General features: G+C 37.5%; 1 protein-coding gene across 6 annotated transcripts in view; it reads right to left on the bottom strand.

Annotated features, from left to right (window-relative positions):
• RAPH1 (Ras association (RalGDS/AF-6) and pleckstrin homology domains 1) overlaps positions 1–23,789 on the bottom strand; it is a 98,509-nt gene that overhangs the window by 23,274 nt on the left and 51,446 nt on the right. For 5 of the 6 annotated variants that reach the window (XM_060301971.2, XM_060301970.2, XM_030854124.3 and 2 more), the window contains exons 5-6: positions 2,863–2,940; positions 2,257–2,416 (exon numbers count right to left, since the gene is read on the bottom strand). In XM_060301971.2, the coding sequence (XP_060157954.1) occupies positions 2,257–2,416; positions 2,863–2,940 (238 nt within the window). Of the gene's footprint in view, positions 1–2,256; positions 2,417–2,862; positions 2,941–18,677; positions 18,753–23,789 lie in introns of all 6 variants that reach the window. The other variant, XM_060301972.1, reaches the window with a different exon arrangement.

The following is a 23,789-nucleotide window of genomic DNA, read 5'->3' as shown; positions in this document are numbered from 1 at the left end:
CAGTATTTTGTTAGTATTCATCAGAACTGCATAAAAGACAAGAAACCTTGTGAAGTAATTCACAGCAAAACCCTTAACTGACACCCCTGAGAGATTATCTAGTCTTCCCTCTATTTTCAAATAAGGAAACATGCCCTCGTGGTGTTAAGTGACTTCAGCAAAGGTCACACAGCTGCTACATGGAAGGATCAGGACTAGAATCTAGGTCTTCTGACTTCAAGGTCTTCTTCAGCCTTCAGCCTTTGCCCATCCCACCCTTAAAAAAAACCCAACATGCGGGCTTCCCTGGTGGCGCAGTCATTGACAGTCTGCCTGCCGATGCAGGGGACATGGGTTCGTGCCCCGGTCCGGGAAGATCCCACATGCCGCAGAGCGGCTGGGCCCGTGAGCCATGGCCGCTGAGCCTGCGCGGCTGGAGCCTGTGCTCCGCAACGGGAGAGGCCACAACAGTGAGAGGCCCGCGTACCACACACACACAAAAAAACCACCAACATGTTAGTTACATTTCATAAATTCTGGTATTAAGTGCTTCTAACAGCATTCATTTCTTGTCATTCAAAAAATTTCCAAGATGAGTTCTTCTTTGATCTATGAGTTTTGTTTAAATTTAAACAGAGATGTATTTTCTAATTTCCAAATTAGGAATCAAAGAACTTGTCCTATATATTGAACATATGTTCAAATAACATATTCTAGAGATAATGATTTTTTGAAATTTCTTGAGAGCTGCTTATAACCTCATACCAGAATCAATTTTTAGAAATACTCCATTTCTGCCTGTAAAGAATGCATATTTTCCTGTTATTAGTGTTCTAAATATATCTATATTCATTTTTGTCTGCCTGATTATACTGATCACTGAAAAGATTCTTAGATGAAAAGTTTCTACTATGAAGGTAGACTTGTGAATCTCTCCTGGTAGTTCTGTCAACTTTTGCTTTATAAATTTTAATGCTATTATTAGATAAAATTTAGAATGATTATACCTGCCTGATGAAGATGTATGGTTCTCTTTATCTCTAGTAATGCGTTTTGCTAAAAGTTTATTTTGCCTGATAATAACATAGTTAATATTATCTTTCTTTTGGTTAGTGTCTTTCCACATTCCTTTTACTTTGAATCTTTCTGTGTCTTTAGGTAAAAGGTCTTTTGTAAACAGCAAACACTTGCATTTTGTTCATTCATCCTTTCTAATAATCTCTGTTGTTTAATTGAATGATTTACATTTGTCATAGTTTGTTTCCACCATCTTATTTTGGGCTCTTAGTAGTCCCTTGTTTTCTTTTCTTTTATTCATTCACCAAGTACTGAATGACTACATATTATATTTGAATCACTGTGCCAAATATGATTAAATGATAGTTATGGATCTTTAACTATGGCCATGGAAATATTCTAAAAACTATCATCCAAACATTTTCTGTGTATGGTGACACTATATCTATGAACTCAAACCTTTCTAATTCTCTAAGAATAGTTATAGGGAAGTATTATTAGAATACATGTTTATACATATTAATAAACTTCTAACTTATGGTTTAGTTTTGGGGGTTGTGTATGTGTGTTCTGAAAGAAAAGTGTTAATAATTAAGTTTTTATTTCTCTGGAAACTGCTGTGAAATATTTAAAGATATCATAGGTAGTAAGAGCAATGCAAATACATTTTTTAAACAAAATAGCAAGTTGAAATTGATTACTGATTGAATAAAGCCTAATAAAATAATTATTGCGAGGTTTCTGTAATCACACAATATTACAAAAAGAACACTTTTTAAAAGAGTCAAAGATGATATAAAAAATGAGGGATTTTTAAAGTTAGAAAACACCATACCAAACTACAAAACATAGGAAACTAAGACTTAGTACATCTAGCTAAAAATAAGATGTGCTTTATGTTTCCCCTGAAAGTCAAATGGTGGTATAAAGACTTCAGTACAAATGTGAATAAATGTAACGGTCTTTAGTAAGTGTGTTCAATATATTTGGTTCTTATTTGAAGGGAAAAGAATATTTTGTTACTTAAAAAAAGAGAACAACTTTGTTCTGGCCAAAAAAAAATCTAAAGTGAACTGGAAATGATACTGCACTCAAAGAAATGTCAAAACACTTGGGGGGAAAAAAACAATGTAAAAAGGCCAGGGTTATATAATAGAAAAAAAATACAGTATAAAGATGTCTCAAGTTGCTTTTATCAACATGAAAACTGTTGAAATTACATAGAAATTAAAAAGTAATTATAGCAATGATACTACTAACCCATTTGTAACTCAGAGATGGTTTCCACCAGAGACCAGTCTAAACTATAACCACAGTGAGATTTGTCCATCAGGTTGTCCAGCACTTGTCTCACTGTCTGCCTCTCATCCACCATCATTGTTTTAGAACTATCGTCAGACATGTGGACTCTAATCACCAGCTATAGTAGGAAAAAAGGAAATTAAATACAAACCAAAAAACAGGCATTCTAGAAATTTCTTCCAATATTGAGTAATGTTCTGAGTAATGTCCTTAGCTAAAATATAAATTAAAACACAAATGATGATTTATTATGCAAGAAAAATACTCTAAAATTAGGTATTAGATAACCTAACTAAATAAATTTAATGCATTTTTAAAAATTAAAATAACAGGTAAGATTATAATAAGACTATTTTGTTTTACCCTTTTAGAATTTAAAACCAGAAAGGTACTTCTTTTATAATGCATTTTATCCACAAAAAAATACATGTGAAAAATGTATTTGAAAGAAATACCCCTCTATAGCTTGCTATATCTTAGAGCTACGTTACATAAACAAGGCAATTCTTCATAAATCCGTAAAACAGATAAAAATCCCAAACCAAGAAAAAGCCCAAATATCACCTTTTTCACTTGTGCCTCTTTAATTTTCTCTAGGGCAACTCTGATCTTCTCAGCTTTCAATTTTGCTGCCTGTTCTTCCTGTGAACACAAAGCGCTTCAGATAAACTAATGCTAAAATAATGAGAATTATTTGAGAAGTCTTTTTATCCTTAAGGATGCTGCTAAAATTAAATTTCAGTAAGAATATAACTTCACACACTTATATAGAACACAATTTAAAAATAACCGTGTTCACAAAGTGAGAGCAGACATATTATAAAGGAACATTTTTTAAGATGCAGACTTGAAGATCTCTTATAATAAGACTAGATTTTCATATTCTAGTGATGTAGTAATTTAATTTTAATTTAATCCAACAGTTTAATTCTCAACTGTCAATCTGAAGCAGATAAATTTCAGGTTTCAGGATAGGGAAAACATGAGGGTATCTGTGGGTCTGCCAGTGACTCTGAATTTATACCCCCTCCAAAGTACAGGCAATTTTTTGCATAGTAATGTTCTGTCCTGTTATACTGAAAACATATCATCATCATAAAAATAGCAAAAAACCAGTATCAATTTATCTCTTTGCAGCCATACAAAAATACTTAATAAAAAATGTAGGTATGTTCATATTAATATACAAATACAAATAGAGGAGGCTGCATTAAATTCTTAGGTTTTACTCTGCTTTGGAGCAATCACACAATATAATCAATGTCTCGCGTCTTTAAATGCAATTTTGTTTTTATTAATTCATGGATAAAAGTTCTTAAAATACTAATATAATTTTCCAAATATTTAACTTACAGTAATTTCTACTTTATAAAATTTAGATTACAAGTAGTAATAAAATAAAACTATACTTAAAACATTTGCCTATTTTCTCCTAGAACAACATATAGTACTGTAACACTGGTACTTACTTGTACTTTCCAGCAATAGGCCATAGTACACTGTAGCATTAATCTCCAATTGAAAAAGACTCATGTAAGTAAACTTTTGCTTATAATAAAGGATTCCTTTTTAATTCTAAGCTTTTGGTTGCTCTAGCAAATATCTAAAATACCTAAGAAAAACATAAAATGCCATATTATATATTTCTTTACTTAATATGACTTAAAAAAAAAAAGCGAGAAACCTATTTACATCAGCCAAACTTTATCTGCTCTGGATTGTGATTAAAAACCACAATCCATGTGTTATTCTTCGTTAAAAAGCTAAAGTTTCTAGGGCAAAAAAACAAAAACTCAATTCATTTAATAGATTCTTCCCTGTTCTCCTAAATTCTGTTGGCTTCCTTATTTTTTAACTGCTTCTCTTTCCATTTCACACTCTAGGCTGACTCCCCTCATTTCAAGCTTAGTATTTACTACTCTGTGGAACAGAGAAGAAAACAGTGGTTAGGAAGGACAGTGGGTTTGTTTGCCAGAAATCTGATCCATTTCAATGAAAGCAGTCAGTGAATTAACATAATAACTAAGGTCTGGAAATACTATCTGTAAACCCAATTAGACACAGAACAAAGAATTGCATTTTAACAATGGAGAGGAGTAAGATAAGACTTGATTCTTAGATATACTCCTCTGATTAAAAGATTAAATCATCCTACCTCCGCCTGTATGCAAATAAACAAATTACAGAATTATAAAATATGTTGACTGTATATTTTAACATAAGATACATTTTTTTTTCTTTTTAAAGCAGGCTATAAAATGAGAAAACTAGACTACTGTCATTAAAACTCTCATTAAAATGCGCAGGCTTCCCTGGTGGCGCAGTGGTTGAGAGTCTGCCTGCCCATGCAGGGGACACGGGTTCGTGCCCTGGTCTGGGAAGATCCCACATGCCGCGGAGCGGCTGGGCCCATGAGCCATGGCCACTGAGCCTGCGTGTCCGGAGCCTGTGCTCCGCAACGGGAGAGGCCACAACAGTGAGAGGCCCGCGTACTGCAAAAAAAAAAAAAAACAAAACAAAAACCAAACAAACTCTCAGCCTCTAGAATTCTGTGTCTTAGAGAAACAAAATCATTATTAAATTACCAAACCCTATGTGTTTCTGATGAGTGGAGCACTATTCTATACAGGAATTCTAAGTACTAGCATTTTCCAGCGGTTTTTATTAAATCAGTTATTTCATCATATTTTGGAAGATAAAGAGGGAAGCAGAAGTTTTATGAGTGTTTTCTCAATGGGATAATGATTGTATGTTCTTCATGGCTCATTTGCCACATCCTTATATTGGTATAAATGGCTGCTATAAAGAAGAAAAATTTACCAAGGCATAATTTCGAATTTCACTTCATATTTCTGAAAAGCAAATTTAAATCTCAAAGTCTGAAGAGGAAAAACTGATAGTATCAATGCTTTGTGTATCTGGAACATAAACATGAGCTTCTAAAAGGCCAAATTCTTTTATGATATTATGATTGATCTGCATAAGTTAAAAAACGTTTAGAAGATTTCCTCAAAGCCAAATAACATTTTTAAGAAAAAGAGAATATTCAAGAGAATGAGAAGACAAGCCATAGACTAGGGGAAAATATTTATCAGACACATCTGATAAAGGACTATTATCCAAAATATACAAAGAATTTTAAAGCTCAACAAGAAAATGAACAACCCAATTTAAAAACTGGGCCAAAAACCTGAACAGAACTCACCAAAGCTTACACAGATGGCAAATAGCCTGTGAAAAGATGCTCATGTCATATGTCATTAGAGAACTGCCATCGTTGTTTTAATTTAAACAACGATATACCACTACACACATATTAGAATGGCCCAAATACAAAACACTGAAAACGTCAAATGCTGGTGAGGTTGTGGAGCAACAGGAACTCTCAGTCATTGCTGGTGGGAATGCAAAAGGGTACAGCCACTTTAGGAGATAGTTTGGTGGTTTCTTACAAAACTAAACATGCTCTTACAATATTCCAGTAATCAAGCTCCTTAGTATCTACCGAAATGAGATGAAAACTTACCTCCACCCCAAAACCTGCGCACAGATGCTTATAGCAGCTTTCTTTATAACTGCCAAAACTTGGAAGCAACCAAGATATCCTTCAGTAGACAAATGGATAAACTGTACTACATCCAGACCATGGAATATTATTCAGTGCTAAAAAAAAGATGAGCTATCAAGCCATGAAAAGACATGGAGGAACCTTAAATGCACATGACTAAGTGAAAGAAGCCAACCTGAAAAGGCTACATATTGTATGATTCCAACTATATGACATTCTGAAAAAAGTAAAACTATGGAGACAGTAAAAAGATTAATGGCTGTCAGAGGTTAGGGAGAGAGGGAGGGATGAATAGGTGGACTACAGAGGATTTTTGTGGGAGTGAAACTACTCTGTATGATACTATAATGATAGCTACACATCATTACGCATTTGTCCAAAGCCATAGAATGTACAACACCAAGACTGAACCCTAATGTAAACTATGGACTCTGGGTGATAATAATGGTCAACACTTGTTCATCAATTATGACAAACGTACCACTCTGGTGGGGGATGTTGATAATGGGGAAGCTATGTACGTGTGAGGGCAAGCGGTATACTGGAAACCTCTGTACCTCCTTCTCAATTTTATTGTGAACCTAACACTGCTCTTAAAAAATAGTCTATTCAAAAATGGAATATAAAAATTTAAATGTAGCATTCTGATATTGGTTATAAACACCAAAACAGTATTTTCATACTCCCATTTTATTATTATATTATTTACCAAATACAATAGAATACAACCACTGCTATCTTTTGAAGCAGTGACAAAAAGTCATTCAATTGTAAGATTAATTTAAACTCCCAGATCAGTTTCTGCTCCATAGGCTAAAAAGTTGACACATAGGAAGAAAGGATTAAAGAAACAAGAGAAACAACCAATTAACATACATTAAACCAATCAGATTTCCTAGCCATCAATAAGAAACCATTTTTATGTAGAGCAGCCAGGTGGGCCTATTTTAACATCCAAACTCAGCTATTCTTCCATTTGCTCAAAATACTACTCTTAATAAATACATAAATTGGTCAAATTTGAATTTAAGAACTGTGTGCTTAATTTCAACCTAGGCAAATTTTAGTTTATTCTTCTCCAGTTTATTAGCAAGGATAATCAATCCCTGCTAGAAGCTTTTAGAAGAAACAATTGATCAAAATACCTCTAACTATTAGAGTCTGAATGTCACTGGAGCAAAACTGGAAATAAAAATATTTGTATCAAATTGCAAGATTCATAGTATTTTATACTTCCCATGGGTAATATGCTCTTCCTCAGAAAGTTGGCTTGTATTTACTATATTTAGGCTAGAATCGTACTTTTAACCATAACAACCATAGAAAGGAAGAAATTGTTTTAAGCTCAGAGTGCTGTGCAATACAGGAAAGGTCAATAAATCTTTGCTGATGTGTTTAGATTATATACTTAGAAGACATCTAATAGTTTACTTATTTAGGCAAGGTAAATCTCTGTTCAATGTCTGCAGGCCAAGTTTAATACAAAGAACAAAGCTTTATTCATCCCATCTTCTCTTCTGTTTGTTAAAGTTGACAAACTCAGGTAGGTCTTAAGTTTTCTGCCCCTTATCTTTGGGCTATCCCTTTGTTCACACTGTTTGTCTCACAACCATCCTTAACATAAGTAAAAGATACCTCACACATATAACAACTTAACTTTCTCTCCTACCCCTTCCCTTAAAAGGGCAAGAGACAACCTATTTTTCCACCTGAAAAACTCCTGTGTGGCTATCAATAACCATCAAATGCCAAGCCTCCTCAAATTTACATAAAGGACAAAAACTCCGTTAAGATCTTATGATTAAATGAAAGCCAATGCTGTGGTTACAAAGTGTTACAGCATTCTCTTCATGTTACAGCATTCTCTTCAGCGTAAAAATTAGAATACTTACAGAAAGAGTTACAGTTGCAAAGAACTGGCTAGTGAATTCCTTCAGCTAAGAAATTATTAAGGCTTTGTGGGTTCAGAACCAATGGGACTGAAATTAAGGAGCTGAAGAGTAGTTAGCAGTTTCTTTGAGGTCCAGTTTGTGTCACAGATTACAATAAAGTTGTGTAAATTAAAATGATTCAAAGAAAACTTGGAGTGATGAACAGTTTAATGCCCACAAAATGTTCTATTCTATAAAACTGCTTAGAGCCAAAATAATAATAGTAACAACTAGTCTACTTCCCCCTGAAGAAATCACGAAACAGATTCTCTCACTAAGAAGAGAACTAATATTAACTGAACACCTACTTGCCACACACTACAAGGCATGTATCTCATCTAATTCTCAATAATGCAGGGGCTAACATTATTATTATTATGTCCACTGAACTAATTAAGGCCCAGAAAGACTTATCTTTCAAAGATCATACAGGCAGTTACCAAGTGAATAACTACTTGCTCTTTCTACCATGTCACAGTCCCTTTTGTCCTTAAGGATTATAGCATACATACACTTTGGGGATAACAGTAAATAAAAACTGCTTATCAAAAACAAAAGACTTTCAGTAATATAAAAGCATTTTTACAACTTCTCTGAAGCAAAGAAAAGGGTGATTAACAGTACAGCAGTCCTTGAAACCTCGATGGTCACTAGAGGACCATTCTTTTACATGACAGATGTTTGTCGAGACTGTCCAGGCTTGGGCTTGAGTGCCGGGGATACAGAGCTCCTGCTCTCATGGAGCTTACATTTAACGAGAGACAAGAAAGAAACAGGTATGAGATAAGTCAGTTAGTGGTCAGTTCTATGAAAAAAAATAAAATAAAGCAGGTTAAAGGAGTAAAGAGTGAAAAAAAATGCATTATTATTTCAGGAGGTCAGGGAAAGCCTTTCAAATGGTACCCAGAGACTTAAGGGCATCAGATCAGCAATGTGTCTTTTGCCCACTGCTCCCATTTATGGCAAAATAGTCCTGTGCTGGCACTAATGCTGCTCTTAGAAGAAATAGGTTGGCATTGTTTTTGCAGAGGCTCCTGGCTCAGAACTGTATAATGGGGTAGTTATTTCATTAACAGTGATATAATGACAACTGGATTGGGGATGGAAACCAACAAACAAAGCATTCTTTTTGCATTCTTGGCCTAAGCAGTGTTACTGTGTTCATTTTACTGTGTTCTAACTACCCAGTGTTACAAAGTCCTAGTTTGGAAAAGTGCAGGTCAGAGGTGAGTCAGTAACTGGGACACCATGCTTTTGGGTAAGGGGAACCAGACTGCCACACAGGTGGTATGAAAGAGGTATAAACTCAACTTAGCTTCAAAACAGCCACATGCTCTGGTAGAGGGCACTGACATCGAGAGGTCCCTGTGGCTCTGGTTATCTAGGAGTTTCTGCCACCTCGTCCTTGACTCCATCCCCCACTCCACCCTAAACGTTTAGGTTCTATGCTACTGAGTCACCTTCCTGATCAAATGTCTTGTTGTATAAAAGCAGGGCAGTATATAGAGGTAGCTAGAGTCAGATGTTGGCCACATACACCAGTAATGCCAGCACTTGGATCTGAGTAGTGATGGCTCTGACGCTGCAGTGAGTATCAACATCTCTTGGGCAAAGGGAGATGAGAAGTTACTGCCTGCATTTTTTCCAAACTTGCAAACACCTTACTCTCCCTGTTATAGGAACTCTGTTCTGTTCACTGCCATATCTCAAGGGTTGTAAACAGTGTCTGGCACATAATAGGTATTCAGTAAATATTTGTTGAATGAAGTTATTCTCTTCAATAGATTCTCACTGCATTTAGCGGGGGGCGGGGGGGGGAACTCCTCAGTGTGCCTTGAATGATCTGATTCCTGTCTACCTCTCCAAACCTAAATCAAGATACTCATATCTTCATTCAACTACTCAACTACTGTGGCTCCAGCAACATAGTGTTTCTTCAGCTTCTCAAACATGCCAAGCTTTTTTCTCCCTGGACCTCTCTACTTGGAACATTTCCCTTCACCCTCAAGCTGGCTTCTTTTCATCCTTCAAGCTTTACATTAAATATCACCCCTTATAAGGGCCTTTGATGATGTTACCATCTAAAGGAAATGTAGCCCTAATCCTCCTCCCAGTATTCTCTATTACTTACCTTGTTTCCTTCATAGCACTTAACATGATTTAGAGTTTGTTTACATGCTTGCTTGTAAACGTTTTTTACCTATATTCCTAAATAGACTGTGAGCTGCTGAGGGCAGGGACGATGTCCACTTCATACAAAATTATTGTATATCCCAGCACCTAACGCAGTACACGATTAAACAAATATTTGGTGAATAAATAGGCAATGGAAATGGTAGTATGTTATACTTCATCTGAGAGCAGTATACAAAATGCACTGGAGGAGGGACAGGCAAAAATAGAGACAAGAGTCGTGGCTCTAATAAAAAATACGAGGCTGCTTTAGGGTGGTGGCAATGGGAATGAAATGGATGGGTGAACTCAACCAATCCTACAGATTATGACAAGCTTATTAGAGCTCTGAGATAATAAGTGACAAGAAAGGCACCAGATGGCTCAAACCTGGGTAAGTGGGAGAGTGGCAGCATTGTGTACAGAAACAGAGGTGTCAAAAGAAGAAAACAGATATAAATTGTGAGGCCCCAGGGAGAGTGTGGTTAAGGAAGCTGAAGACCTGCAGAACTGGAGGTGCTGGTCATCTTCCAGGAAATGTCTGACAGCGACCTCTCAGGAAGAGAGACCTGATCTATTAACAGAGACCCTAGTTGAAGCTATGAGAGTGGATTCCAGAGAGAGAGTGAACAGAGAAGGAAGAGCTAAGAAACAGGGAAGAATTTTGCTCTTTGCTCTGGTTATAACGTATACGGCTACCATATGCTTAAGATTTCTATATTTCCCTCATCTTTAAGCTGCTTCTACCCTATTCCTAGATCTCCTTTAGGGAGAGAAACTCAAGCAAAAGAAAGGGTTTTATTGCTGATTCTTTTTTTTTTTTTTTTAACATCTTATTGGAGTATAATTGTTTTACAATGGTATGTTAGTTTCAGCTTCACAACAAAATGAATCAGTTATATATATACATATGTTCCCATATCTCTTCCCTCTTGCGTCTCCCTCCCTCCCACCCTCCCTATCCCACCCCTCCAGGCGGTCACAAAGCACCGAGCTGATCTCCCTGTGCTATGCGGCTGCTTCCCATTAGCTATCTACCTTACGTTTGGTAGTGTATATATGTCCATGCCTCTCTCTCGCTTTGTCACAGCTTCCCCTTCCCCTTCCCCATATCCTCAAGTCCATTCTCTAGTAGGTCTGTGTCTTTATTCCTGTTTCACCCCTAGGTTTTTCATGACATTTTTTTTCCTTAAATTCCATATATATGTGTTAGCATACAGTATTTGTCTCTCTCTTTCTGACTTACTTCACTCTGTATGACAGACTCTATGTCTATCCACCTCATTACAAATAGCTCAATTTCGTTTCTTTTTATGGCTGAGTAATATTCCATTGTATATATGTGCCACATCTTCTTTATCCATTCATCCAATGATGGACACTTCGGTTGTTTCCATCTCTGGGCTATTGTAAATAGAGCTGCAATGAACATTTTGGTACATGACTCTTTTTGAATTATGGTTTTCTCAGGGTATATGCCCAGTAGTGGGATTGCTGGGTCATATGGTAGTTCTATTTGTAGTTTTTTAAGGAAACTCCATACTGTTCTCCACAGTGGCTGTATCAAGTTACATTCCCACCAACAGTGTAAGAGGGTTCCCTTTTCTCCACACCCTCTCCAGCATTTATTGTTTCTAGATTTTTTGATGATGGCCATTCTGACTGGTGTGAGATGATATCTCATTGTAGTTTTGATTTTCATTTCTCTAATGATTAGTGATGTTGAGCATTCTTTCATGTGTTTGTTGGCACTCTGTATATCTTCTTTGGAGAAATGTCTATTTAGGTCTTCTGCCCATTTTTGGATTGGGTTGTTTTTTTGTTATTAAGCTGCATGAGGTGCTTATAAGTTTTGGAGATTAATCCTTTGTCAGTTGCTTCATTTGCAAATATTTTCTCCCATTCTGAGGGTTGTCTTTTGGTCTTGTTTATGGTTTCCTTTGCTGCGCAAAAGCTTTTAAGTTTCATTAGGTCCCATTTGTTTACTTTTGTTTTTATTTCCATTTCTCTAGGAGGTGGGTCAAAAAGGACCTTGCTGTGATTTATGTCATAGAGTGTCCTGCCTATGTTTTCCTCTAAGAGTTTGATAGTTTCTGGCCTTACATTTAGGTCTTTAATCCATTTTGAGCTTATTTTTGTGTATGGTGTTAGGGAGTGATCTAATCTCATACTTTTACATGTAGCTGTCCAGTTTTCCCAGCACCACTTATTGAAGAGGCTGTCCTTTCTCCACTGTACATTCCTGCCTCCTTTGTCAAAGATAAGGTGACCATATGTGCGTGGGTTTATCTCTGGGCTTTCTATCCTGTTCCATTGATCTATATTTCTGTTTTTGTGCCAGTACCATACTGTCTTGATTACTGTAGCTTTGTAGTACAGTCTGAAGTCAGGAAACCTGATTCCTCCAGCTCCGTTTTTCATTCTCAAGATTGCTTTGGCTATTTGGGGCCTTTTTGTTTCCATACAAATTGTGAAATTTTTTGTTCTAGTTCTGTGAAAAATGCCAGTGGTAGTTTGATAGGGATTGCATTGAATCTGTAGATTGCTTTGGGTAGTATAGTCATTTTCACAATGTTGATTCTTCCAATCCAAGAACGTGGTATATCTCTCCATCTATTCGTATCATCTTTAATTTCTTTCATCAGTGTCTTATAATTTTCTGCATACAGGTCTTCTGTCTCCTTAGGTAGTTTTATTCCTAGATATTTTATTCTTTTTGTTGCAATGGTAAATGGGAGTGTTTTCTTGATTTCACTTTCAGATTTTTCATCATTAGTGTATAGGAATGCCAGAGATTTCTGTGCATTAATTTTGTATCCTGCTACTTTACCAAATTCATTGATTAGCTCTAGTAGTTTTCTGGTAGCATCTTTAGGATTCTCTATGTATAGTATCATGTCATCTGCAAACAGTGACAGCTTTACTTCTTCTTTTCCGATTTGGATTCCTTTTATTTCCTTTTCTTCTCTGATTGCTGTGGCTAAAACTTCCAAAACTATGTTGAATAAGAGTGGTGAGAGTGGGCAACCTTGTCTTGTTCCTGATCTTAGTGGAAATGCTTTCAGTTTTTCACCATTGAGGACGATGTTGGTTGTGGGTTTGTCATATATGGCCTTTATTATGTTGAGGAAAGTTCCCTCTATGCCTACTTTCTGCAGGGTTTTTATCATAAATGGGTGTTGAATTTTGTCAAAAGCTTTCTCTGCATCTATTGAGATGATCATATGGTTTTTCTCCTTCAGTTTGTTAATATGGTTTATCACCTTGATTGATTTGCGTATATTGAAGAATCCTTGCATTCCTGGAATAAACCCCACTTGATCATGGTGTATGATCCGTTTAATGTGCTGTTGGATTCTGTTTGCTAGTATTTTGTTGAGGATTTTTGCAACTATGTTCATCAGTGATATTGGCCTGTAGTTTTCTTTTTTTGTGACGTCCTTGTCTGGTTTTGGTATCAGGGTGATGGTGGCCTCACAGAATGACTTGGGGAGTGTTCCTCCCTCTGCTATATTTTGGAAGTTTGAGAAGGATAGGTGATAGCTCTTCTCTAAATGTTTGATAGAATTTGCCTGTGAAGCCATCTGGTCCTGGGCTTTTGCTTGTTGGAAGATTTTTAATCACAGTTTCAATTTCAGTGCTTGTGACTGGTCTGTTCATATTTTCTATTTCTTCCTGATTCAGTCTTGGCTAGTTGTGCCTTTCTAAGAATTTGTCCATTTTTTCCAGGTTGTCCATTTTATTGGCATAGAGTTGCTTGTAGTAATCTCTCATGATCTTTTGTATTTCTGCAGTGTCAGTTGTTACTTCTCCTTTTTCATTTCTAATTCTATTGATTTGAGTCTTCTCCCTTTTTTTCTTGATGAGTCTGGCTAATGGTTTATCAATTTTGTTTATCCTTTCAAAGAACCAGCTTTTAGTTTTATTGATCTTTGCTATCGTTTCCTTCATTTCTTTTTCATTTATTTCTGATCTGATTTTTATGATTTCTTTCCTTCTGCTAACTTTGGGGTTTTTTTGTTCTTCTTTCTCTAATTGCTTTAGGTGCAAGGTTAGGTTGTTTATTCGAGATGTTTCCTGTTTCTTAAGGTAGTATTGTATGGCTATAAACTTCCCTCTGAGAACTGCTTTTGCTGCATTCCATAGATTTTGGGTCGTCGTGTCTTCATTGTCATTTGTTTCTAGATATTTTTTGATTTCCTCTTTGATTTCTTCAGTGATCACTTCGTTATTAAGTAGTGTATTGTTTAGCCTTCATGTGTTTGTATTTTTTACAGATCTTTTCCTGTAATTGATATCTAGTCTCAGAGCGTTGTGGTCGGAAAAGATACTTGATACAATTTCAATTTTCTTAAATTTACCAAGGCTTGATTTGTGACCCAAGATATGATCTATCCTGGAGAATGTTCCATGAGCACTTGACAAAAATGTGTATTCTGTTGTTTTTGGATGGAATGTCCTATAAATATCAATTAAGTCCATCTCGTTTAATGTATCATTTAAAGCTTGTGTTTCCTTATTTATTTTCATTTTGGATGATCTGTCCATTGGTGAAAGTGGGGTGTTAAAGTCCCCTACTATGAATGTGTTACTGTCGATTTCCCCTTTTATGGCTGTATTTGCCTTATGTATTGAGGTGCTCCTATGTTGGGTGCATAAATATTTACAATTGTTATATCTTCTTCTTGGATCGATCCCTTGATCATTATGTAGTGTCCTTCTTTGTCTCTTCTAATAGTCTTTATTTTAAAGTCTATTTTGTCTGATATGAGAATTGCTACTCCAGCTTTCTTTTGGTTTCCATTTGCATGAAATACCTTTTTCCATCCCCTTACTTTCAGTCTGTATGTGTCTCTATGTCTGAAGTGGGTCTCTTGTAGACAGCAAATATATGCGTCTTGTTTTTGTATCCATTCAGCCAATCTGTGTCTTTTGGTGCGAGCATTTAGTCCATTTACATTTAAGGTAATTATCGATGTGTGTGTTCCCATTCCCATTTTCTTAATTGTTTTGGGTTCGTTATTGTACGTCTTTTCCTTTTTTGTGTTTCTTGCCTAGAGAAGTTCCTTTAGCAGTTGTTGTAGAGCTGGTTTGGTGGTGCTGAACTCTCTCAGCTTTTGCTTGTCTGTAAAGGTTTTAATTTCTCCATCAAATCTGAATGAGATCCTTGCTGGGTAGAGTAATCTTGGTTGCAGGTTTTTCTCCTTCAACACTTTCAATATGTCCTGCCACTCCCTTCTGGCTTGCAGAGTTTCTGCTGAAAGATCAGCTGTTAACCTTATGGGGATTCCCTTGTGTGTTATTTGTTGTTTTTCCCTTGCTGCTTTTAATATGTTTTCTTTGTATTTAATTTTTGACAGTTTGATTAATATGTGTCTTGGAGTATTTCTCCTTGGATTTATCTTGTATGGGACTCTCTGTGCTTCCTGGACTTGATTAACTATTTCCTTTCCCATATTAGGGAAGTTTTCAACTATAATCTCTTCAAATATTTTCTCAGTCCCTTTCTCTCTTCTTCTTCTGGAACCCCTATAATTCGAATGTTGGTGCGTTTAATGTTGTCCCAGAGGTCTCTGAGACTGTCCTCAGTTCTTTTCATTCTTTTTTCTTTATTCTGCTCTGCAGTAGTTATTTCCACTATTTTATCTTCCAGGTCACTTATCCGTTCTTCTGCCTCAGTTATTCTGCTATTGATCCCATCTAGAGTATTTTTCATTTCATTTATTGTGTTGTTCATCATTGTTTGTTTCATCTTTAGGTCTTCTAGGTCCTTGTTAACTGATTCTTGCATTTTGTCTATTCTATTTCCAATATTTTGGATCATCTTTACTATCATTATTCTGAATTCTTTTTCAGGTCGACTGCCTATTTCCTCTTCATTTGTTAGGTCTGGTGGGTTTTTATCTTGCTCCTTCATCTGCTGTGTTTTTCTGTCTTTTCATTTTGCTTATCTTACTGTGTTTGGGGTCTCCTTTTTGCAGGCTGAAGGTTCGTAGTTCCTGTTGTTTTTGTGTCTGTCCCCAGTGGCTAAGGTTGGTTCAGTGGGTTGTGTAGGCTTCCTGGTGGAGGGGACTAGTGCCTGTGTTCTGGTGGATGAGGCTGGATCTTGTCTTTCTGGTGGGCAGGTCCCCGTCTGGTGGTGTGTTTTGGGGTGTCTGTAGACTTATTATGATTTTGGGCAGCCTCTCCGCTAATGGGTGGGGTTGTGTTCCTGTCTTGCTAGTTGTTTGGCATAGGATGTCCAGCACTGTAGCTTGCTGGTTGTTGAGTGAAGCTGGGTGCTGGCGTTGAGATGGAGATCTCTGGGAGATTTTCGCCGTTTGATATTATGTGCAGCTGGGAGGCCTCTTGTGGACCAGTGTCCTGAAGTTGGCTCTCCCACCTCAGAGGCACAGCACTAACTCCTGGCTGCAGCACCAAGAGTCTTTCATCCACACCGCTCCTTAATTTGGGATGATTCGTTGTCTATTCATGTATTCCACAGATGCAGGGTACATCAAGTTGATTGTGGAGCTTTAATCCGCTGCTTCTGAGGCTGCTGGGAGAGATTTCCCTTTCTCTTCTTTGTTCTCACAGCTCCCAGGGGCTCAGCTTTGGATTTGGCCCCGCCTGTGCGTGTAGGTTGCCAGAGGGCATCTGTTCTTTGCTCAGACAGGACGGGGTTAAAGGAGCCGCTGATTCGGAGGCTCTGGCTCACTCAGGCCAGGGGCGGGGGTGGGGGGGTGGGTGGGGGTGGGTCACGGAGTGCGGGGCGGGCCTGCGGCGGCAGAGGCCACCGTGACGTTGCTAGCCTGAGGCGCGCCGTGTGTTCTCCCGGGTGAGTTGTCCCTGGATCCCGGGACCCTGGCAGTGGCGGGCTGCACAGGCTCCCCGTAAGGGGGTGTGGATAGTGACCTGTGTTCACACACAGGCTTCTTGGTGGCGGCAGCAGCGACCTTAGCGTCTCATGTCTGTCTCTGGGCTCTGCACTTTTAGCCGCGGCTCACGCCCGTTTCTGGAGCTCTCTTAAGCAGCGTTCTTAATCCCCTCTCCTCGTGCACCAGGAAACAAAGAGGGAAGAAAAAGTCTCTTGCCTCTTCGGCAGGTCCAGACTTTTCCCCGGACTCTCTCCCGGCTAGCCGCGGTGCACTAACGCCCTGCAGGCTGTGTTCACGCCGCCAAGCTCAGTCCTCTCCCGGCGCTCCGACAGAAGCCGGAGCCTCAGCTCCCAGCCCCGCCCGCCCCATCGGGCGAGCAGACAAGCCTCTCGGCTGGTGAGTGCCGGTCGGCCCCGATCCTCTGCGCTGGAATCTCTCTGCTTTGCCCTCCGCACCCCTGTTGCTGTGCTCTCTTCCGCGGCTCCGAAGCTCCCCCACTCCGCCACCCGCAGTCTCCGCCCGCGAAGGGGCTTCCTAGTGTGTGGACACTTTTTCTCCTTCACAGCTCCTTCCCGCTGGTGCAGGTCCCGTCCCTATCCTTTTGTCTCTGTTTATTCTTTTTTCTTTTGCCCTAACCAGGTACGTGGGGGGTTCCTTGCCTTTTGGGAGGTCTGAGGTCTTCTGCCAGCGTTCAGTAGGTGCTCCGTAGGAGTTGTTCCACGCGTAGATGTATTTCTGGTGTATCTGTGGGGAGGAAGGTGATCTCCGAGTCTTACTCTTCTGCCATCTTCCCGGAAGTCCTATTGCTGATTCTTGAGTCTTCTCTTTGAGCTGTTACTCATGGAGATTTTAATTTTAGCTTTACCATCTTCTTTCACAAGTTTATAAAGTTAAGAAGAAATAATTTTTTAAAGTCCGGGAAGATCCCACATGCCGCGGAGCGGCTGGGCCCGTGAGCCATGGCCGCTGAGCCTGCGCGTCCGGAGCCTGTGCCCCGCAACGGGAGAGGCCACAACAGTGAGAGGCCCGCGTACCGCAAAAAAAAAAAAAAAGAAAGAAACCCTCTGATACGATAATGAAAACTTAAGAGACATAAACCATAATTACTTTGTATATTCTTCAGAAACTATCTATAACCAAGTCTGACATGCTTGAATTTAACATTATTTAAATAAAATAACAAAATAAAAACATGACTTGTGAGGAGGTAGAAAGCTGTTCAGCTTCCCTATTCTGTTCTTCCTGAGTTAATGATGACAGTGGCTAAGTGATTTTAAATTGTTGTAAAATGCAAGCCCAATGAAAATCCAGCTGGACTGATTCAAACCATTCTGAGGGCAGAGAACTGAGAAATTTAAATTGCAGCCTTCTCTTCCAATTTGATTAAACTAATGTAAAGTAAGATTCTGTTTATATAAATAAATGTTTAATTAAATGAGGCATTGATAATATAAACAAAAATTAAAAAACAAAGTTTGCTAAAGTACCTCACAGCATGGATGACCATTAGAAGTAAGTTAAAATTAAACAATCATTTCAGACTTCAAAATTAAATACAATGTTAAACTAGAAAAAGTGCCAACACACTTGGGCAGGCTGTCAGGTATTTACGAAAGTTAAAAACTAGTGAAAAATTACTGAAAATATTTTCTACTCTCAGTATTTTCTGATAGTTATTAAGATCAGTAAATAATTACCTTCAGTAAGAGAAAAAAATACCTCTATTAAGAACAAAGGTGCAAAAATAAGAAAGCACAACCTGAGAAATCTGAGAGCACAGTCAAAAACAGAAATTACATTCTACCTATAAGGCAATAAATATTTACATGCAGGTGGAAGAAGAAGTATCACCTTGGTCAGCAAATGAGAAGGTTTTCCTGCAATGTTTCTCAGAAGAAGGGAGGTTTCCCTGTCCAGATACGAGTGCTTGTGCAGGAAAAGAGAGAGAAAAACAATCAAACAAAAAAGGCAATAGAAGTCAGTGGAGGTTTTATGTGTTTAAAATATAACGTTGACAAAGCAAGAATGATTCTCTACCATTAATTTCATATTTTACCTAAACTCAATGAAATATGACCAAATTTAAAAAAAGAAAAAGAAAAGGAGGGGGAGGGAAAGATACCACCATTGCCAGCAGGCATGCCCTAGCCCACTCCTGCTGACCCCTCAGCTCTGGGAAAATGGATCACACCCTGCAAAGATCACAGAGCAATTTGTCTTTTAGGGCTGTGCTTCTGATTGCTGTGCACACAGCACAAATAAACAGGTGTCAAAGACGAATGACTATCCCTATTCCTTCCTCAGTTTTAAAACTTTTGCAAGTATTTCTGACCAAATCAATGATAGCCACACCAAGAGGAAAAATGTCCATAAATATTTTGCCTAATGTTATCACGTGTTTTCAGTAAAATTTTATTAATTCACTCATTATATCAGTATTAACAGTACTGTGTTGCCCAAGTAAAGGACTTGTATAGCAAATGAATGATATAAACAAAATATTATGAAGTGTCTTCCCTTAAGTTGGTTAAATGAATTCAATTAGTATATTTTCATAAAAATGATTTGTGAATAACATAGTCCCTAACTGTCCTCTTCCCCCTTAAAACCTTTTTAGTAAGGTTGTAAACATTGTAAGTTATGCTTTTGCAACTGTATTTATTAAACTCATATAGTATAAATTGCTGCTGTTTTGATATATGTGTAATTCAGACTTGCTTATCCCTAAATAATTCTAAGTTAGTATTTATTTTTTAATGTTATGTAGTTACTAACCACCATTTAAAACAATGCATGGCACAGCTGAGTAGAGTTATAGAAAGTATTCTATAATATTATATTTTATAAATCTAAGTATATATCAAGTTATTCTTGAGGAACAAATTTTTTGGAGAGAAATACTAGAACAGCACCTACTCTCATAAAGTTCATTGTCACAGATAACAAGATACACAACTTCAAAATTAAAACACTGTTACAGAAAATAATATTAACTTAATCTTTGCTCATATCTGCACTATGTTGTGTTGGGTTTGCTATATTGTATGTCACTGCCTGTATTTTTTTTTTAGCTTTTAGTTCAAGATGAACCTTACAAGCATACCTGCCCCTTTCACCTACTCCTGGGGGGGAAAAAAACAAAAAACAAAACAAAACAAAAAAAAAACCCTAAGGGCTTCCCTGGTGGTGCAGTGGTTGGGAGTCTGCCTGCCGATGCAGGGGACACGGGTTCGTGCCCCGGTCCGGGAAGATCCCACATGCCGCGGAGTGGCTGGGCCCGTGAGCCATGGCCACTGAGCCTGCGCGTCCGGAGCCTGTGCTCCGCAACGGGAGAGGCCACAACAGTGAGAGGCCCGTGTACAGCAAAAACAAAAAAAAACAAAACAAACAAGAAAAAAAACACTAAAAAAAAAAAAAATCCTAAGATTTAAAACAAAAACTGGACGTTTTCATCAATATTAGCACTAAAAGGTCAAACAATAATAAGAACGGAGAAAATTATCTCTAGGTCCTCATTTACCTAGATGGTATAATCCCCTGAAGGTAAAGATTAGTTGGCTCACCTATAAAAACGCCAGGTTAAGCAGAAGTTTCTGAAAATTGAATTTAATTTGAGGTTAGCAATCAGCTAAGACCAGGAAGAAAACTGAGGACAATTAAAAAGAGCAACTATAACTTTCATTGCTCTTATTCTCATTCATTTTTTGTTATTCATATATAATGGGAAAAACGTATTCTTACGTAATTATGTAGAACATATAGAAAATAATTTCTTGAAAACCTAGTCCTATCTGTCTTACTCATAAAAGTTACTTTCTCAGATAAAGATCCCCCAAATGAGTAGAATATCTATATTCAGATAATTATTTTTCAAATTAAAAAAAAATTCTGCTTGAGGCCATCAAAACAAACTATTCTTTGGTAAATATAATTCTAGACATTAAATTCAAGTTTAAACTTAAAAAAAAGGATCTTACAAAATTTAGTCAGTCTTCAAACTCAAATCACCTCAAGACTTCAAATCACTAAAAAAATCTATATCTGATCAGTAAGAAACAATATTATCTAACTGTATTTGTTTAAAGACCCAGAAGTAGAAGTTACTGATTTTAAAATACTGAAAGGTTTAAATACCTTAAAATAAAAAGAGGATAATCATTAATGGTTGGTGACCCCCCAAAACACCACATCTAAAAAAATGAGACTACAAGCAGTAGCTGAACAAGATCATAACCCCTTTGTGTTTGGGACAGTCACTCAGCCATGCACTGCTTCACCACTGGCCAGGGCTCCACGTTCCCTCTAAGCCACAAGTATTTGTAGCAGAAAAAAATGAAAATCTAGAAACCACAAGCAGCTAACACCTTCCTTCAATAAATGCCTTATCTTCCTTCCCCTACTGGCGCCCGTCACACAGTGCTCTAGAATTGCTCAGGAGGGAGGTGCTGGTGGCCGAGAACTGGTTACTGGAGAAAGATGCGAGAGGGATGAGGAGAGTGGAGTGCAGGTGGAGGACTGAGAAAAGGGAAAGACACAGTGTTCTGGGCACACTGTTAAGTCAGCCTCAGTCTTGGTACACGTGGCTCGTAACAAAAATGCACATAGCTTCATTTAAATAGGGCCTTCTTATATTTTCTTTCATTTACCACTAACAACACAAAGTCAATAGCCTATTTTTAATCCATTTCACTGGTGTATCAGCCCATTTTCTCTCTCTCGTCTATTTCCCTCCTTTTTTCATTTATTCACTATTTATTCAGCGTTGAACCTGGAACCATGCCAGGCACTGGAGATGCAAAGGCACTCCCTGCTCTCACAGAGTTTAGAGTCTAATAGGGAGATAACTGACAACTGTAATACAGTATGTTAAGTGGTATAGGAGCAAGTAAGAGGTAGAGGCAGTGTCTAAACCCAAATTAGGGGCTCAGCAAAGTATTTCTGAAAAGGCCTAGAGTCCTGGAGGATGAGTAGGAGGCAGCTGTGGGTGGGGTGGAGGGTAGAGACAGAGCAAAGGGAGATATCAGTGGTTCTCAACTTGGGTGGTGCTTCCCTCAAGGAGGCATTTCAGAAAAAGCTGGGGATATTTTGGGCTGTCACAATGAGGAGGAGGGCGGCATTACTGGTATTTATCAGGAGGGAAGTCAGAAATGCTAGATGCCCTGCAAGCACGGAACAATGTCATATAATAACAAGTCCCACATCACACATGAATTTTTAATGTCCTTATTATAGATGGGAATTCCTGTTGATAACAATCTGAGTTTAGAACTCAGTAACTCCATTTTACACATAAGAACAAAGTATTTCTATATAATTTTGATATTCAGTGACTCTTCCAGGAATGCTATTTACCATGTAAAATAAATTGAGGGAAGCCTGCACTTAATTCCCGTTCAACATTTACCAAGAATTATTCATTATGTTGGAAAATCATCTCACCAATGGAAACCCAGCTTGAAGTAAGATTTGCCAATATGAGAACTGGTAGTATCAGTGTGCACTCTGTCACATGCAAATAAATGACAGGAGAGAGCTGATATTCCTTTTAACAGAATTAAGAACCAGATACTGTTAAATTAATGAAAAGACATGAAAGGCAGGAATTTCACTGAGTTTCATTAACACAGATTATTTTAAAATATTTCAATTACTCTATCTTTCAGAATTATTTAAAATATAGCACAATGAGAAATCTGTAATGTAAAAAGTCAAATATAAAAATCATTTTATCACTACCTCATCCCACACTACAAGGCAGGGAATAATTTTGTCACTACAATTATAAATAAGCATCATCTTATTTGCAAGAATTTTGTACTTCACCATTTTCTTTTCTTTGGCAATCTATAAATTGTGTCAGCACATTATCCCTACTTCATTTAAGGTTATTTCCCTTTTTAAAATTACCATATACAGGAACGTTTTGTCTGCTATTATGTGCCATAACATGTTTTAATTCTGGGTCCACCCATATTTCTGCTTTGTTTTTACTAGAAAAATGACTTCTGATCTCACTTTTCTTAAATCCAAAGTTATTAATTATAAATAAGTATAGGATTTGACTATTTCATTGTGTCTTTTAGTACAGTTTTTAAATGGCCAATAATTTAAAACCTGAAAGATACATTATAATATTATAAATTATTTTTGGCTATTTCTCCTTCATACTAGGTGTTAGGGCATTAAATTCACTAAAAAAACAAAAACAAAAACAGGTATGTAGGTAAGTTATATTATCTATGAATTTCATTTGGGATAGTAAAAGTATTGCTATAAATTATCTGTTATAAAATAGGGGTACTGGGACTGAAAGGACTGAGAACTGCTGCCCGGGCGGAAGAGACAAGTAGATGACAATGCAAATATTACAGTACGAGGGGCTGATGCTTAAGAATGTAGGGGAGGGGCCAAAGGTAAGCTTGGAGAAGTGTTTTTCACTAAGCAGGATATAACCCATTAGTGGGTTGTGGAATCAATTCACTGGGTTACTACCAGTATTTTTAAAGGACAGGAAGGAAGGGAGGGAGGGAGGAAGGGAAGGAGGGGAGAAGGGAAGGTCAGAGGGAATCTGATTCAACTGCGTGCGGGTCAGGGACTTTTTTTTTTTTTTTTTTAATGCTTCATAGATGACTCTGAAGCAGCACTGTCTAATGGAAATATAATATGAACTACAAATGTAATTTAAAGTTTTCTAATAACCACTTTTTTAAAAAAGTAAAAAGAAAATGATGAAATAAACTAATATTAGCATCTTTTATTTTACATTCTTTTTTTCATACTAAGTCTTCAAAATCCAGTATGTGTTTTTATCTTTATAGCACATCTCAATTTGGATTAACATTTGAAGTGCTTAATAGCCTCTTGTGGCTAGTGGCTACCGTATGGAACAGCGCAGCTCTGAAGCATCCAGGTGTGTCAACCACTGACCAGAGGATACATTTTTGAAGAAATTAGGTTTTCTGT

This window comes from Globicephala melas, chromosome 7, assembly GCF_963455315.2.
Source record: "Globicephala melas chromosome 7, mGloMel1.2, whole genome shotgun sequence".
NCBI lineage: Eukaryota > Metazoa > Chordata > Mammalia > Artiodactyla > Delphinidae > Globicephala > Globicephala melas.
The sequence above is the reverse complement of the archived record's forward strand: the minus strand, read 5'-3'. Positions and strand labels throughout refer to the sequence as shown.